General features: G+C 43.4%; 1 protein-coding gene across 1 annotated transcript in view; it reads right to left on the minus strand.

The window, feature by feature from the left end:
• The window catches only part of nek11 (NIMA-related kinase 11), a 44,945-nt gene that overhangs the window by 11,240 nt on the left and 17,324 nt on the right, over positions 1 to 16,381 (minus strand). Inside the window, exons 8-13 of the mRNA XM_084556915.1 lie at positions 12,445 to 12,515; positions 10,522 to 10,641; positions 8,147 to 8,240; positions 7,957 to 8,059; positions 4,122 to 4,240; positions 714 to 774 (exon numbers count right to left, since the gene is read on the minus strand). Coding sequence (XP_084413041.1) covers positions 714 to 774; positions 4,122 to 4,240; positions 7,957 to 8,059; positions 8,147 to 8,240; positions 10,522 to 10,641; positions 12,445 to 12,515 — 568 coding nt within the window. The remainder of the gene's footprint in view (positions 1 to 713; positions 775 to 4,121; positions 4,241 to 7,956; positions 8,060 to 8,146; positions 8,241 to 10,521; positions 10,642 to 12,444; positions 12,516 to 16,381) is intronic.

Raw genomic sequence — 16,381 nt, forward strand, 5'->3', positions numbered from 1 at the left:
CTCTGTCGTCTCTCCTCCATCATGTCCATCCTGACTCAGTCGATGTAGACAGCTGGAATAAAGCCTGACGCTGTCTGTGTTACTGTAACTGAAGAAACTCTTTCACAGGAAACAGTGCTGAAGACGATTGGCTAAATTCTGTTCATGAAGGACGAATCCAAACCGACACACCAGGGAAGAGGCAGAGTGAAATAGTAGAAGTTCATTAACAAAACCACAATGAACGAGTGCAAGGAAAGAAAACGAGCAACAGAACATCCAGGGGAAGGAAACTCTGGAGGAAACTCTGGATGTTCATCAGCTACACAACCAACAAATCTTAGTTAGTTAGTTTTAAAATGGCAATTCAGTTCTTGAGTACTTCCTGTTTACCTTCTGTTCAACTCTGAACTCTGATGATGGTCTTTCTGGATTTAGCTGGGATGCTAGGATGAGATACTGTTAGCATGAAGGCTAGGAAGCTGGTGTACACAATTTTAGCCAACTTAATTTCAACTAATTTATATAAAATGATGTGATATGAAAACATTCAGTAACGGGTTAGATTTGACCCGGAGGACCTCAGGAGTTAAAAGTCGATGCAGGAGACAGCATGACCTCAGACGATCAGTTTGAAAGAAGCTGGAGAGTCTCTTCCTCTCGGTTCAGAGGGATGACGAGTGCAGACCTTGTGGTCGGTGTAACATCTGGAGTTCTGTGTTTGTTGGACTCACCGCTCAGCTCCTCCTCCAGAACCTTCTGCATGTGCTTCATCATGGCCTCCAGCTCTCTGACCTGAGGAAGACGCAAACCAACAACGTCACGTCAACAGGAGACGTTTCATTACAGAGCTAAACCTCAGACAGGAGGCACCAGCAAGAAAGAAATAACTCTAATTGTGATTTGGTTCCAGTAAATATGTCCGACTGTAGACTGTAACCACAGAATAATGTAATAATCCACATTTAGCTTCAGACAGGAAGTATCCTGGATGGACAGTTTCTGAAAACTTGAGCAGATATGAGTTTATCACTGTTTTACTGAAAACCTTAAATTACTACGATCACCAGTGAAGTTCAGCATCTTTTTTTCTCCACTAATCTAACCAGATTCATTTGAGACGAGTCAGGAAGTAATGCTTCGTGGCTGTGTGACAGATCTGACGTTAAGATATTTAAAATGCATCCACACCCTCAAATCCTCCTGGTTTCAGTTTCAGTGAAGCAGAACCATAAATCTGCTCTTGAATTCATATAAATAAATATATATATAAACACATTTACAGTGAGCCCATGAATCTGATTCCAGGATTCTTCCCTCTGAGTTTTTGTGGAAGCAGCTGCCGGGTCTGAAACTGTCCCTGAAGGTTCAGTGATGGAAACACATTGAGTCTGTGCAGCCTGTTAAAGACCTGAGGGAGTTGAACCAGTAATACATATTATTTTTCATTCTGTCAGACGATGAGCTGTCCTCCTCCGTTAGTAATAACTCGTTCATATGAGTCTGATCAACATCCACACTCTGCTAACGAGGACCGGCCGACGTCACGCCGAGCTGATCAGACATGATGGACGTCTGAGGACAGAAGGTCAGTGGGAGGTGAAGAAAACTCTGAGATGGAAACTGTGCGTCAGCTCTGAACCCACGACTGAATCCTGAAGGCCACATCTAAAGACTTCATCGTCTCATGAAACTGATCTAAAAACACATTCAGTCAGAGTCAGAGGGAGATTTAACACCTAGAAATATTTCACACCACGTTTCTGCATAAAAAAAGACGAAAGGCATCCTGAAAGTGAACAAAGAGAACCTGATGAAACACATGGAACAGTGATTGTTCAAATCAGTGAGTCAAAGTAAGTGAATCCTTCATAGTTTCTGGTAGCAGCTGATCAGTGGTCTACAGCAGCTTGGAGGAATTTTAGCCCATTCCTCAGAACAGAACCACTTCAGTTCTGAGATGTTGGTGGGTTTCCTCACATCAACTGCTTGCTTCAGGTCCTTCCACAACATTTCTATTGGATTAAGGTCAGGACTTTGACTTGGCCGTTCCTAAACATTCATCTTGTTCTTCTTTAACCGTTCTTTTGTAGAACCACTTGTGTTCTTGGTTCTCGTTGTCTTGCTGCATGACCCAGTTTCTCTTCACATTCAGCTCATGGACAGATGTCCTGACATTTTCTTTTAGAGTTCACTGGTAGAATTCAGAATTCATTGGTCCATCAATGATGACAGGACGTCCTGGTCCAGATGCAGCAGAACAGGCCCAAACCAGGACATTAGCACCCCCTTTGCTTTGTGGTATTTCTCTAAACTCTTGGTCCAGTTCTGGTGAAGGCGTTGCTGAATGAGTTCAGAATGATATCATTGCTATTTTCTACTATCTAATCTAGAACACATAGTGTTTCTGACTCTGAAGTCTGACCTCTCCATAGAGACCAGGGTCCTTGTTCCCTGTCCATTCATTTCCTGCCTCTCCTTCTATCTTTGGTTTGTTACCTCGTCCTTTCCACTCTTCATTATTTTCTGCTTTCCTTCTCTTCTTCCTTCTTTGCCTCTTCTCTCGAGCTGTGACATCCAGAGAACATCTTCTTCTAAACAGCGTTTGCTAAAAGATGTAAAACCTTCTGTCCTCATCTCGACATGTGAAGCTGAATGAGTCCGTTAAGATTCATCTTTTAGTGATTAGTTGGAAATCAGATGTTTCTTATTTCTAAACCTGAGAGTTTGTTTCATTTTCATCTTTACCTCAGCAGAAGAATTTTAAAACGGCCCTGTGGCGTTTAAGATACGATGGCAGAATAAATTCATCATGATTTCATCATATTAAAAACAGATCTGGAAATGTGATCCAGCTCAAATGAAACCAGCATCTCCTCTTTTTTCATTTTCTCTGTTTCTCAGCTCCACTAATTATCCGGCTTCAGTTTCGCTCCATTTCTTCTCTCCTCTGTTTTGTGTCATCACTATCAGCAGTGACAAATAGGTTTCATCTCTCTCAGCCTCCCACTTTCTCCACAGCTCAACCACAAATTGGCTGCTGGCCACAACCAGCTCCCTCTTTCTCAGCAGAGACCATATTGGACTCGTCCCTTCAGTTATAAATTGGCTGTAATCGTCCCGGGACACAGAGCTGCTGTCCTACGAAAAATGGGATCTGACTTGTCCCTTAGCGGCTGTAGGTCTGGATGAATGTGTGTTTCTGTCTTCTGCAAAAAAATAAAAGATCCTGATAAAGTGAAAATGTGTGGCTCCACTTGTTATCCTCCCTGCTATTGTCTCTGCTGGGTCCAGCTTGGGTTAGCCTAGCTTAGCATAAGTCTGTGCAGACTCTCGGTCTACCAGGATGTAAAACGAAGAAACAAAGAATCCAACTGACGCTTTAAGAGGAAAATACTCAGCAGGAGGATTATTATGAGGTTATTATGTGTCTCTTTGTGGTTGTTGTTGTTTCTTTGTTGATGAATCTCTCATCTTATATTTGTGGTTGTGTTTCTGAAAGATCACCACAACGACATAAAACAACCTCAACCAAAGAGTCGATCTCGTCCTTGTGCGGTAGTTTTGTGTGTTTTATTCGTTTGGTGAACACGTTGGGACGTCCAGATGTTGAGGAGGATTTTAAAAACCAGACTGATCAGCTGTGCAGTTTGTACATTTTCCTCTTCTTTGTTTCAGCCTCAGCTCGTTTCCCTCTGGGATTATTATCCTCCACATCTCCATCTCATCTTCTCTGAGGCTGCTTTGGTTTTATAAATAACCAGGACGCTATATATGAATACTAACAAATAATAACCCAGCACACAGGCAGTTTGTGACTGGTTGTTCTCCGTCTCAGGCATAAGACGCTAATGATGTGAACCTCAGGTCGGAGCAGGACGTCGTGTCCTTGTGAGTCTCTAATTAGAGGTTTTATTCGCTCAGTGTGTGAGAATCATCTTCTGTTCTGAGCCCAAACACAAACTCTGGTCACGCTACCTGAAGCTGAAAGCAAAGCTCCTCCAGTGGCTAATCCCAGCTAACGCTAACACGCCGTCTAATCGGCCGCCCTAATTAGGAAGCTAAACACCATCAGATTTACAGGAGAGAAACCGAACCCATGTCCTCTGTCTCCATGTGTCTGGAAACCTGCAGCGACTCACCTGAGGCTCAGACAGGTAAAGAGACTCTGCAGGAGACGACGTCTCTTCGTCCTCTGAACACGAGTCAAAGCCGTCCTGGTCGTAATAAACCTCTGCGGCCTGAGGGTCCTCTGGGATATCTGCACACAAGACCGAGCAGAGACAGAGCTACACAACTCTGAGAAGACTGGAGACACAACCAAACGTCTCTGATTGTCTCTGGACACGTCACAGAACACAACTACTGACGACAAAACAACCACAACACAAGGACACACAAAAAATAACCGGACAGAGACACAGAGAAACTAACACAACTCTGAAATGAGTGGAGACAAAAGCAGAGACAGACTAGAGACACAACACAACCACGAGAAGACACAAAACTACAACAGAGAGACACAAAGACATGGAACACATTAAGAGACACATAAACTACTTGACTGTCCTCACACTAGACGACGAATCAACATGAGACATTTAACAATAAACTATGAAAAGTAAAGAGACACAAAGAGAAATGAGACATGGACCCAGAAACACAAAGAGACATTAAACTACTGCAGAGAGACAAACTCAGAGAAGAAACTGTCCCCAGAGAGACATTAGCAGATTTAATTCTTAACAGACTAAACTCATTGTGTTGTTTTTTATTGTTCTAAGTTTCTACTAACGATTAAAACGCTTTTAGAAACTTTTTTAAATGAGACGAACCTGGAGACGTCTCAGTTTAGAGAATAAAACGAATAAAGTGGAGAGTTGATGAGTGTGGGTAATTATTCCTGCTAACGAGCTCTGAGACTCTTTAACATGGACCATGTTTAATTCATGACGTCTCTGAGGTCCCACAGAGTCTCCTCCTTCCCTGTCAGCCAATCACAGGGGCCGAATCAGACGGGGGCGGGGCTCTTCAGACTGAGTTTGTCTAGCGTGGCCAGAGTGACGTCTCTCTGAGGCTCAGGTGTCTGAGACCACAGAGGGTTTTATAAACCCACCGACGGCGTCTCTGAGGAGTTCCTGTTCAGGGTCTGAGCTCCGGCTCCTTTAATGAGCTTCAGTTTGAGGAGCAGATAAAATAAAATCAAATAAGACCGTCTGAGAAAAGGTGAAACGTCCTCTGATGAAAGTCTGGCAACAAAATAGAGCTCCAACATTAATTAGTAAATGAGTCCCTGAGGACGCGCTGAGACGTTGACGAGGGTCTGGATGAAAATAAATGTGAAGGTTTGAAGAAAATGTCCCTGATGGACAACAAAGACGGAATGTGAGGGAATCCTTCAGAACTTCTTCATAAACGTAGGACGAGGACGTGGAGACAAAAAGTCCAAAAATACACAAAACTACTCAGACTGTCTCTAAAGAACCCGACTACTGCAAAGAGACACAAACACATAACGAGATTTCAGAAGAAATGTTTGATATCAAGAGAGAACCGGTTCTAGTAGGAGATCTAAGACGTGGAGAATATTTCCTGTTGGATGAAACAAGTTTAGTTTTAGAGGTCAAACTATTTCTTCTTTTTTATGTTTGTGTACCATGGAGGAAATTTATTTAAAGGCGTTAGAGATTAAATATTTAAAGGTTTAGAACCATAGACTGAATAAAGATGGACGGTGGAACAGCTCCTCTGAAGTGAAGCCAAATCAAGTAGAGCTCCCCCTGGTGGCTGGCTGCAGTATAGGTCATAGGCTCCTCCCCCTCCATGTTAGTGGGTGGGACTTGGGCCAAACTAAAACACTAGAATACACGTCAGCTAATTTTTTTCAAGGATGGTTTCTGTCATTTTAGGTCGTTAATATAATGTCGATGAATGGTCAAGTGTTCATTTTTTGAGTACGTTTCGTTTTAGTTATCTGACGCTATAGAAACAAGATGTGACATAATGGTGACCACCAGTTGCCATGAGAACCGCGCCGTAAACCGTGAGAGTTGAAAAAAAAAAAAAATAAATAAGTCCAGTGTATAATCCAACAGGTAACTCCACTAAACGTCTCACCAGCGTCTCCTCCAGAGCGTCCGTCACTTCTAGAGTCAAACCTGGACCTGCATCCTGGACATTAAAGCTTTATTCTGAGAGTTAAAGGACGTTCAGGCTCTCTGACTAAACTAAACTAAACTAAACTAAACTAACTCCATCTGAATCCAAGACAAACAAACAAGGTTCAGCTGCTTCCTGTTTTCACCGTAACAATTCTTTATCATTAGTTCGTTCTCAGAGTTCATCGTCAATTTAACATCTGAACAAACCTCAGGGTCTGGTTTTATAATCCTGTCACTTCTCAGATCAGTGGTTCCCAAACAGAGGTTCAGGGACTTCGAGGGGTCTCCAGGGAACTGGAGGAGTCTCAGGGGAGGTTCCAGGTGAAATGTGAGGGACTCAGACTGAGACAAAAACTAAAAGCTCTGGAGACAGAGTCAGATCAGAACTGAAGCTCAATACGATAAGACATTCTAACATGTGTACGTCTGTGTTGGGACGTCCCAACAGCTGGTTGTTGTCCTGACTGAAGGGTTCAGTTCCACCCTCTCATCCCGTTATAAACAGTGAGTGGTTCATCATCTGTGCAGACTAAAGGCCGATAAGAAGAGAAATATTAAACCTCTCTGGTCTCATTTAAACGTGACTCTGGCTGTAATGACATCTGTGACTCGTGGCTTCTTTTAAAAAGCTGCCAGCTCCTCAAGGACTTCCTAGACAAACACATGATTAAGTTGCTGCAGCAGTGAAACCTGCAGAGAGCTTCACTTCAGCCTGAATCGTCATTAGTTCTCTGGTTTAATCAGAGAACATCAACGAGGGAACATCAATGAGGGAACGTCAGCGAGGGAACATCAGCGAGGGAACATCAGCGAGGGAACGTCAGCGAGGGAACGTCAGCGAGGGAACATCAGACGTTCTCGGATCTCATTGAACGTGTTCAGTGACAAACTGTGATTCAGGAACCGAGTCAAGGAATCCAGACCAGATGGAAAGAGGCAGGGACGCTGGGGACATCTTGGACACCTCAAATGTCCTCCAGTAATTGTTCAAACCAAACACTGAAATGTGTTGGTGACTAAACTACAAATACAGGAGCTACATTAGAGAACATGAAATAATAAAGGTGATGAATGACTCCACTGATAAAACACAGGAAGCTGTTTTCTTCACCATCTCACTGAGACGGTGTCTCTTTACGTCCATGTGGCTTTGTGTCTGTTTGTGTCCTTTCATTAGGTTTTCAACAAGAGACATTAACCCGTCACTTTCCACCTTGGGGCCCCTAACCTCCTGGGGCCCCTAACCTCCTGGGGCCCCTAACCTCCTGGGCCCCGGGGTCTGGCTCAGTATCTTTATGATAAACTAACCGTCCTCACAGTGTCACAACGGTACAAGTTTGAACCCAGATGTTCAGAGAAGACGTTCAGATCCACTCAGTCTTTATTTCTGAGGATAAAAACTAAGAATATCTCTTCATGAGGTAAAAACATGATAAGAACATCAGTGATTAAGGAAATACAACATCTCTCTGTTCAAGGTAAAATAACAGAATATTAAATAAACAAAGAAAACTAAGACGTGGTCAGAACCAGGCTGAGACAGAGCTGGTTCCTCTGGACAGGACAGGACGACCTGTCAGAGGACTGATATGTACATGATGGGTGATGAGACACAGGTGAAGACAATCAGGACGGAGAGACAATCACAAAGAGGGAAGACACAGGAAGGACAAGCTGACTAGAAGACAGAAGGAAACGGTTAACAAAATAAAAGCAGAAATAACAGAAGAATAAAACACAATGAAAGACATGAGCAGCTCTACTTCCTCACTACGACTCTCAGCTTGATGATTATTTGAGGATTAGATTTTCTCACCATGCAGTCCTGGTTCTGACTCGTCCTGCGTCTGGATTGGCTGTGACCCTCCAGCGTTCCTGTGAACCTGGTCACTGATTGGCCAGCTCTGAGAGGCTTCGTCCTGTTGGTCAGAACAAGAGAGGTCATTAAATGTTCAGAGGATTAACTCAACTAGAGAAGCAGTGGGTGGAGAGAAGAGTTTTCTTACAGTAAAAACATCCAGACTGACTTTTTCAAAATGGCGGCTCCTCAGTTCTGTCCTGCGGGACTGGATCTCCTTGTATTTGTCCTCTGCCAGTTTCCTTCAGAGAAAAAAGGAATCAAACTGTTTATTAATTTATTTAAATTTAAAAAGATGGTCTGAAATAATCACAAAATCTGGCAGTTTGATCAGTTTAATGCAGAAAGTAGCATAAAGTCATGTCCTCCTTGTGTCCAGTATCTGCTGTGACCTCCTTGTAGCTAAATGTTTCTGGTAACTGCTGATCTGTCGTCTACAGCAGCTTGGGGGAATTATAACTCATTCCTCAGTAGTTTCAGGACTTGAAAAATGAAAGTCTTGTGAAAGTCTGTTGATGTTTTGATTCATTTTTCTACAGAAACGTAAACAGTCAGTGGTGTCAGGATTTGACTTGTGTGGCGTTATTGCTTATTAACGTGGTTGGACTCAACAGCTGTTCTGTCCTCAGTGAATCTCCAACTTAATGTGTGTCAGACGAGAATAAACACATGTTGGGGTGGTGCTGTGGAGGTGAGGTCCTCCAGGAACTGTCCTGCTGTCGTCTCCGTCCTCTAACGGCGTCTGTTCACCACATGGCGTTTGTGACGAGTCTCCATGTCGGAGCAGAGTCACGCTCTTTTACCCCGACAGCAGCAACACCCGGCGTTCAACAGCCGCTCGCCACGATGGAACTCGATTAACGTGACTGAATGTGTCCGACTCAGTCTGAATGATGTCCGTCTGGCGCTGGCACTGTGACGCTGGAGTCATTCACATCCACATCATGGCCTCATCAAGACCATTAGAGGATGATTTCAGTGGATTTACGCCCTGTTCTACAAGAATAAACCATGAGGCTGAATGTTTGGTTCAACTAACACAGACTCAAACGTTTAAGAAATAAACCAGGACTCTGTTCAAGGTTCCAGCTCCTAAAATCTTTTTGTAAAACTGGACGTTCAACTTCATTTCTAGAGCACATGCAGCAGTGTTTCTATACCACACTCACTCTGGTTGTTATTATCTAAGCATAAATCTCAGCTGTAGTCACAGTAACGTCTATAAATATAATCTCTGGGAGACGCATCCAGTCCCAGTAGAGACCTCAGCCCAGAGAAACCAGGTCAAATGACACGTATGAACACGAGCGGCTGCAGAAACCAGACGTTAACGGGACATATCATCACTGAGGCCGTTATTACCAACACGTCACCGTCTCTGGCTTCATCCTCAGCTCTAGACGTTGATGTTGAAACCTTCCTCTGAGTTTCTGCTCCGTGTTGATTCGTCGCTTCATTTCATTCAAGCTGCCGAGCTCCCAGAGGATTCAGATCAGCTGACATGTTCATTAAACCAGACTGAGTCTAGATCAGGGACACGGAGCATCATCCTGCTGGAGTCAGATGTAATAGAGCTAAAGAGACACTTTGCTTTGGTGAAACTGAAATGTGATTTGACTATTTAGGCTTTCTATAGCTCCTCCCAACATCCCCTCACTGCGCTCTGAGGGACTGTATTTTTCATTTTTGTATTTTTGTTCTAATCTTTGGTGTAAATTAATTACTTGTACAGACGTCACTCTGGCCACGTGTCTCGTTTTGACCATAAATGAGTTTTCTGGAGGTTTGGGAGAGAACATTTACAGCAGCTTGGAGAAGTTCCATCACACCATGGTTGTTCAGTGGATTCATCAACATTAACATCAGCCAATGAGAGAGAGGCCTTTAGCTGCTTAGAAGTTCCCCTGGGTTCCTTTGGGACCTCTCAGACTATTATGGAGTGATCTTTGTTGGTGGACCACTCCTGTGGAGGGGAACAGTCGTCTTCAATCTGTCTGACTGTGGATTATTTGTGGGTTCCAAACTCTTTAAAGATGGTTTTGTGTAAAATTGGCTCATTTTCCTGAATAAACAAATATGCAATTATAATATGATTGATTGGGTTCTCATTGTCTACTTTTAGGACTTGTGTGAAAATCTGTTGATGTTTTGAGTAATTATGATGAAGAAATGTAGAATATTCTGATGTACAGGTGTGTGTACAGGTGTATGTACAGGTGTGTGCAGGTGTGTGTACAGGTGTATGTACAGGTGTATGTACAGGTGTGTGTACAGGTGTGTGTACAGGTGTATGTACAGGTGTGTGTACAGGTGTGTGTACAGGTGTATGTACAGGTGTACGTACAGGTGTATGTACAGGTGTGTGTACAGGTGTATGTACAGGTGTACGTACAGGTGTGTGTACAGGTGTACGTACAGGTGTGTGTACAGGTGTGTGTACAGGTGTGTGTACAGGTGTGTGTACAGGTGTGTGTACAGGTGTGTGTACAGGTGTGTGTACAGGTGTGTGTACAGGTGTGTTACCTGAGCCTCCTGGCCTTCTCGTCAGCGGCCTGCAGTTTACGGAGCCTCATTCTCTCTCTGGGCGTCATCTTCTCCACCTCCGACCTGTCCCTCAGCGTCTGCAGGTGAACCTTCGTCTGCCTGCACACAACCACACCCACCTGTCAATCACCTGAGGGCTGTCCAATCAGATTACAAGAGGGAGAAGCGCAAGCCTGGAAGCCAGACCCACTTAGTCCACCCAAAGTTGGTCTGGAGTCTCTGTGATGAGAACTGATTCTTCTCCAGCAAAGATCTCCTGGACCAATCAGATCGTTTGGGTGGGGCTTAATGTGGTGATGGACAGAGCTACTGTCAGCTGGGAGGCTACAGAGCTGTCCTCTCCTGAATCAGCTGATCAGTTGGTCTAGTCTTTTACTTACTTTATTTTTATTCTAGATCATCATGTTGTTGGTGGAGATTGAGTTGAATCATTGAATCATGTTCAACACGATGAATCTGCTAAAAAGCTGCAGACAGAGTCACGTCTGGAGACACTCAACAACACCCACCACCATCAACCAGCCGACCGTCACAGGCCCTAGAGATCTTTGTAGAGATCTAGAGTCTAGAAACTTCACATGAAGGTAAAAGAATAAAGTAAAACCTCAAAACTGAACTTAAACCTCCCTACGAGCCTCAGCAGCAGAACAGTGAAAGGCTTCAGTGAAGCTGCAGGTTGTGTGTTCCGGCTTTTCTAACATCAAACGTTTGATCCTCTTTGAAACGGCGCCTACACATAAAGGTGACATACTTCAACACTAATCACAACGCAAATGAGCTTCTCTCAATCATTTATTCAACAGAATATCAAAAGGTCTAATATTCTACTGTGGAAAGAGTAAACACAGCCTGAAGTAACTCAGTGCTGATCTAATCTCATAGTCCTGACATGTCCTCACATTATTTCAATATGTTGTTATTCTGAGCCAAAGAACAGATCCTGAAATTGACTTTGAGAAACGGTTTGGCCCTAAAACTTATTAAGGGAAGGAAGCTAAAAGTAGCTCCTGTTAGCTGTGGAGCTCGGAAGCTAGGAGGATGTAGTATTAGCTGGAAGGCTAGGAAGCTAGGAAGAGATATATTATATATAGATACTATTATTAATTTAATCATGTTAGCAGAAACATAATTATGTGTAATATTAACTTCCACAGAATAAAAGAATGGATTCCTTCCAAAGAAATGAAGCCCACACTGAAGAGTCAAATGTCCACTGGAGGCTCCAACAGGGAGTGCCCGTCCCCTCCCCCATAGACCTCCATGTTATTTATTCCAAGCCAAAGACCTGCTCCTTAGATTTTCCATGGGAAAAATAAATCAGAGGTTTTGCTGCAGGCTCCTCCTCCCACTTCAGACATAAAACTGAACACAAAGTCTTTGTTCCAGTATCTCCAGTTAAGATCAAATCCCTCATGAATAAAACTATGAGACAGACTCTTATCTTTAGCCTCAAGTCTGTGTCGGACGTTGATTCAATCTCATCTCAACATTGTGACTCACCTCTGCAGAGGGAGAAAGAATACGACGAGTCTGTCACAGAGTTTATTTCACTCCATTCAGACTTTCTCTGTTAGCCTGGCGTGAAACATAATCTGGATTTCATTACTGGGAGTGTTTCATCCAACACAGAGAAAAATGAATTCCTCTGCATTACAACCTCTACAATCCTTCCATCACCACATTAGGCCCCGCCCAAAACCCCCTCGATCTGATTGGCTGGTAGATCTTTGCTGGAGCAGAATCAGTTCCCAATGGAGAGTATCCAGAAGAACTTTCCTCGGCTACGGTTTTGTGGGTGGGGAAATTTCTGACTGACTTCAGGCTGAATCTCAGCTAGCATGGTAATGTAGCTACGTTACAGGAAAGAGAATAAGAGAAGAAGGAGAGAAGGAAGAGTCTCACATGTTCTTGGCGATGGCTTCAGCATTCTTCTCTCCTCCTGATGAAACGAAGACGAACCTGTCCTTCATTTTCTGCAGAGACAGAGTGTGGACATTTTAAGGGACAGAAACACTGAGACTTACAGATATGTTGATCTATATATCTGAGAATCTTCAGTATGGAATTAGAACGCTGCCATAAATCGTGCGCGCGCAATGAGACTCGCGCGAGCGCAAATCAAACATCCGCGCGCGCATTTTTCCCCCCCGAGCGCTTTTCCAAGCACTCGCGAGCTATTTTGTATCCTGTATCTATGCCCCCTGGAGCAATATTGTAGCCTGCGAGGAGAAAAACAGCTCGCGCGAGCGCAGAGTCCGCTCGCAAAACTTTCCCCTGCTCGCTCGCGAAACTCTCCTCTCCTCGCGCGGAAAACTGTCCCCTGCTCGCGCGCGAGTTATTTCTTTTAGTGGGCGTTTTTGTCAGTGGGGGGGACGGGCCTGGGGGCATGCCAATCACCATTGTATCCCCGAATATAATTGGTTGAGCGTATTGGCCAGTTGAACAGCAGGGTACGGCAACACTAATAGGACAAACGGGACAAACCACACTTATTCACACTCTAGAACAGAAGGTGGCGGTAATGCACCAAAAAGCTGGTTGCCGAACCGCCATTCAGGTAACGTCAAAGACAGTAGTATCAGATAACTTCTTAGTTAACGTTATTATCATCAAGAGCTATGGCTGTTAATGGTTAATGGCAGAACAGGCGGAAGACGAACAATTGTCAAGTGCATACCGCCACCTGCTGTACGACAGTGTGTATCATCATTTACGTTCTTATTCTGCACATCAATCTTGTGTCTCTTAAAATGAGTGTCCATGGGCATCTTTGCCTTAATAAGATTTTAATAAGAAATAGCCTACTATATTTTGACACACATCTGCATCTGGACCATACGTCTATATGCTGCTCTCATATCGAGAGTTGCTGACGCCTATATAAACTACAGGCCTTCTATCTTTTTTATTTATTTTTAGAATTTTTTAACATTACGTTTATAATTTTCAGGGAGAAAGAAGTAGTCTAGATCGAGAATATGAACAAAACACTTTTACCAAAATAAAAAATGTCGTGCAACAGAATCCAAGTTACAAAAAATGATCAGCATTTTATCAGATTAATGTCGACGATGGAGGGAAGGAAAGACAGCACTCAGTCAAACATACTGAAGTTCATTGCTCTGTGTGACATTTTGCAAACTTTCAAGTCAAGATGAGCCCTTGCGTGAATTATGGGCGAGACTTCCGGTACGGACCGGAAGTAGCGTTTTTACATGCTAGCTGTCAGCGCGAATCCACTTTCTCCGACTACTTCGACACGTAAACCATGTGGGAACACCAGCTCAAACAAGACGACATTACAATCCCGCTGTCTAATAATATATAGGGGTGGGAGGATGACATGAAGAAGTGGCCTAAAATAACATACAGTGGCATAGTTAGCCACTTTAACTCTGCCGCTTCGGACGGGGAGGCATCATCTAAAAAGCTCTGAGGCGCATCAGTACCTGCACAGTAATAAGGTTGGACGCGTTTTGTTAAAAGAGATCGTGGCGTGGGACACAATCTTGTTTACCTTAAAGCAGACGTAGAGCCCAGCCAAAGTCTTAAAGTCCCTCATCACCGAGCCTTGGTATTAGTGTCATCATCAGCAGAGCTTGCAGCCAGGCTGCTGCCATCCTCTGGAAAGTATATCTTTATTGTTCTGGTAGTTTTAATTATCATTTGCATTGCTTTTAATGTAGGGCTGCAACAAACCATTATTTTTGTAGTCAATTAAATGTAATTAAAACTATAGAAAGGGGCAGGTATCATAAGTTTTCTTCTTCCTGCTCCTTTTCATTGATGGTGTTACGTATATAATCATGTAATGTGTTTAATCTATGAATGGAATAAATAGATATGAATGAACGAATGAATCTTTAATTTATTTTCAATTCAGGTTGAGAATGCTGTGAGACAGGGAAAGACAGGGACACCATGCACTGATGCACAGAGAAAGTGGAATTATTCTATTATTAAACAAAATATTACACTACCAGTCAAAAGTTCAGACACACCCTCTCATTTAATGGTTTTTCTTTATTTTATTTTTTACATTGTAGATTCTTACTGAAGACGTCAAAACTATGAATGAACACGTATGGAATTATGTAGTAAACAAAAAAGTGTGAAATAACTCTAAATATGATTCATATTTTAGAGAGTCCTCAAAGGAGCCACCCTTTGCTTTGTTGACAGCGCTGCAAACCCAATGAGCTTCATGATGTAGTCACCTGAAATGGTTTTCACTTCACATGTGTGCCTTGTCAGGATTCATTTGTGGAATTTCTTGCCTTCTTAATGGGGTTGGGACCATCAGTTGTGTTGTACAGAAGTCAGGTTGGTACACAGCTGACAGCCCTATTTGACAACTGTTAGATTCATATTATGGCAAGAACCAATCAGCTAAGTAAAGAGAAACGAGTACTTTGAGAACTGAAGGTCAGTCAGTCCAGAAAATTGCAAAAACTTTGACTGTGTCCCCAAGTGCAGTTGCAAAAATCATCAAGTGCAACGAAGAAACTGGCTCACATGAGGACCGCCCCAGGAAAGGAAGACCAAGAGTCACCTCTGCTGCTGAGGATAAGTTCATCTAAGTCACCAGCCTCAGAAATCACAAGTTAACAGCTCCTCAGATTAGAGCCCAGATCAATGGCTCACAGAGTTCCAGTAGCAGACACATTTCTACATCAACTGTTCAGGGGAGACTGCACCAATCAGGCCTTTATGGTCAAATAGCTGCTAGAAAATCACCACTAAGAAAAAGCAACAAGCAGAAGAGATTTGTTTGGGCCAAGAAACGCAAGGAATGGACATTAGACCAGTGGAAATCTGTGCTTTGGTCTGATGAGTCCAACTTTGAGATCTTTGGTTCCAACCACTGTGTCTTCGTGCGACGCAGAGAAGGTGAACGGATGGTCTCTACATGCATGGTTCCAACCGTGAAGCATGGAGGAGGAGGTGTGATGGTGTGGTGGGGCTTTGATGGTGACACTGTTGGGGATTTATTCAAAACTGAAGGCACACTGAACCAGGACACAGGACAATGACCCCAAACAGACCTCCAGGCTGTGTAAGGGCTATCTGACCAAGAAGGAGAGTGCACCAGATGGCCTGGCCTCCACAGTCACCTGACCTAAACCCAATGGAGATGGTTTGGGATGAGATGGAGCGCAGAGTGAAGGCAAAGTGTTCAGCACCTCTGGGAACTCCTTCAAGACTGTTGGTAAACCATTTCAGGTGACAACTTCATGAAGCTCATCAAGAGAATGCCAAGAGTGTGTAAAACAGTAATTAAAGCAAAGGGTGGCTATTTTGAAGAATCTAAAATATGAATCATATTTAGAGTTATTTCACACTTTTTTGTTTACTACATAATTCCATATGTGTTCATTCATATTTTTAACGTCTTCAGTGAGAATCTACAAAGTAAATTGTCATGAAAATAAAGAAAAACCATTAAATGAGAGGGTGTGTCCAAACCTTTGACTGGTACTGTATATATTATACACTGTTATCCTCGTGACACTGCTGTCAGTCCTCTTTAGCACCCGGCGTCTCTTCTGCTCTTGTAGCCACAGATTCAACTTCGCCTGGTTATTAGTACAACCGCGAACAGCGCAACATGTTCCCGAGCTGCGCAAGGACATTTTTAAATGCTGCGGGAGCTGATAATCGTTTCGTAAAGAACAGTAAAGACCAGTAAATTTCCAAATAAACCGCTACGGGAAACGAAAACCGCTAGCAAGCGCTAGCAACCAATGGCTCACTGCTACTTCCGGTGTGTCACCGGAAGTCTACATCAGCGCCCCCAGGAATAAGGTGGATACATGTCATTCAGGCATTCGGGGCTGTG

This window comes from Chelon labrosus (assembly GCF_963514085.1).
Source record: "Chelon labrosus genome assembly, chromosome: 12".
Lineage (NCBI taxonomy): Eukaryota > Metazoa > Chordata > Actinopteri > Mugiliformes > Mugilidae > Chelon > Chelon labrosus.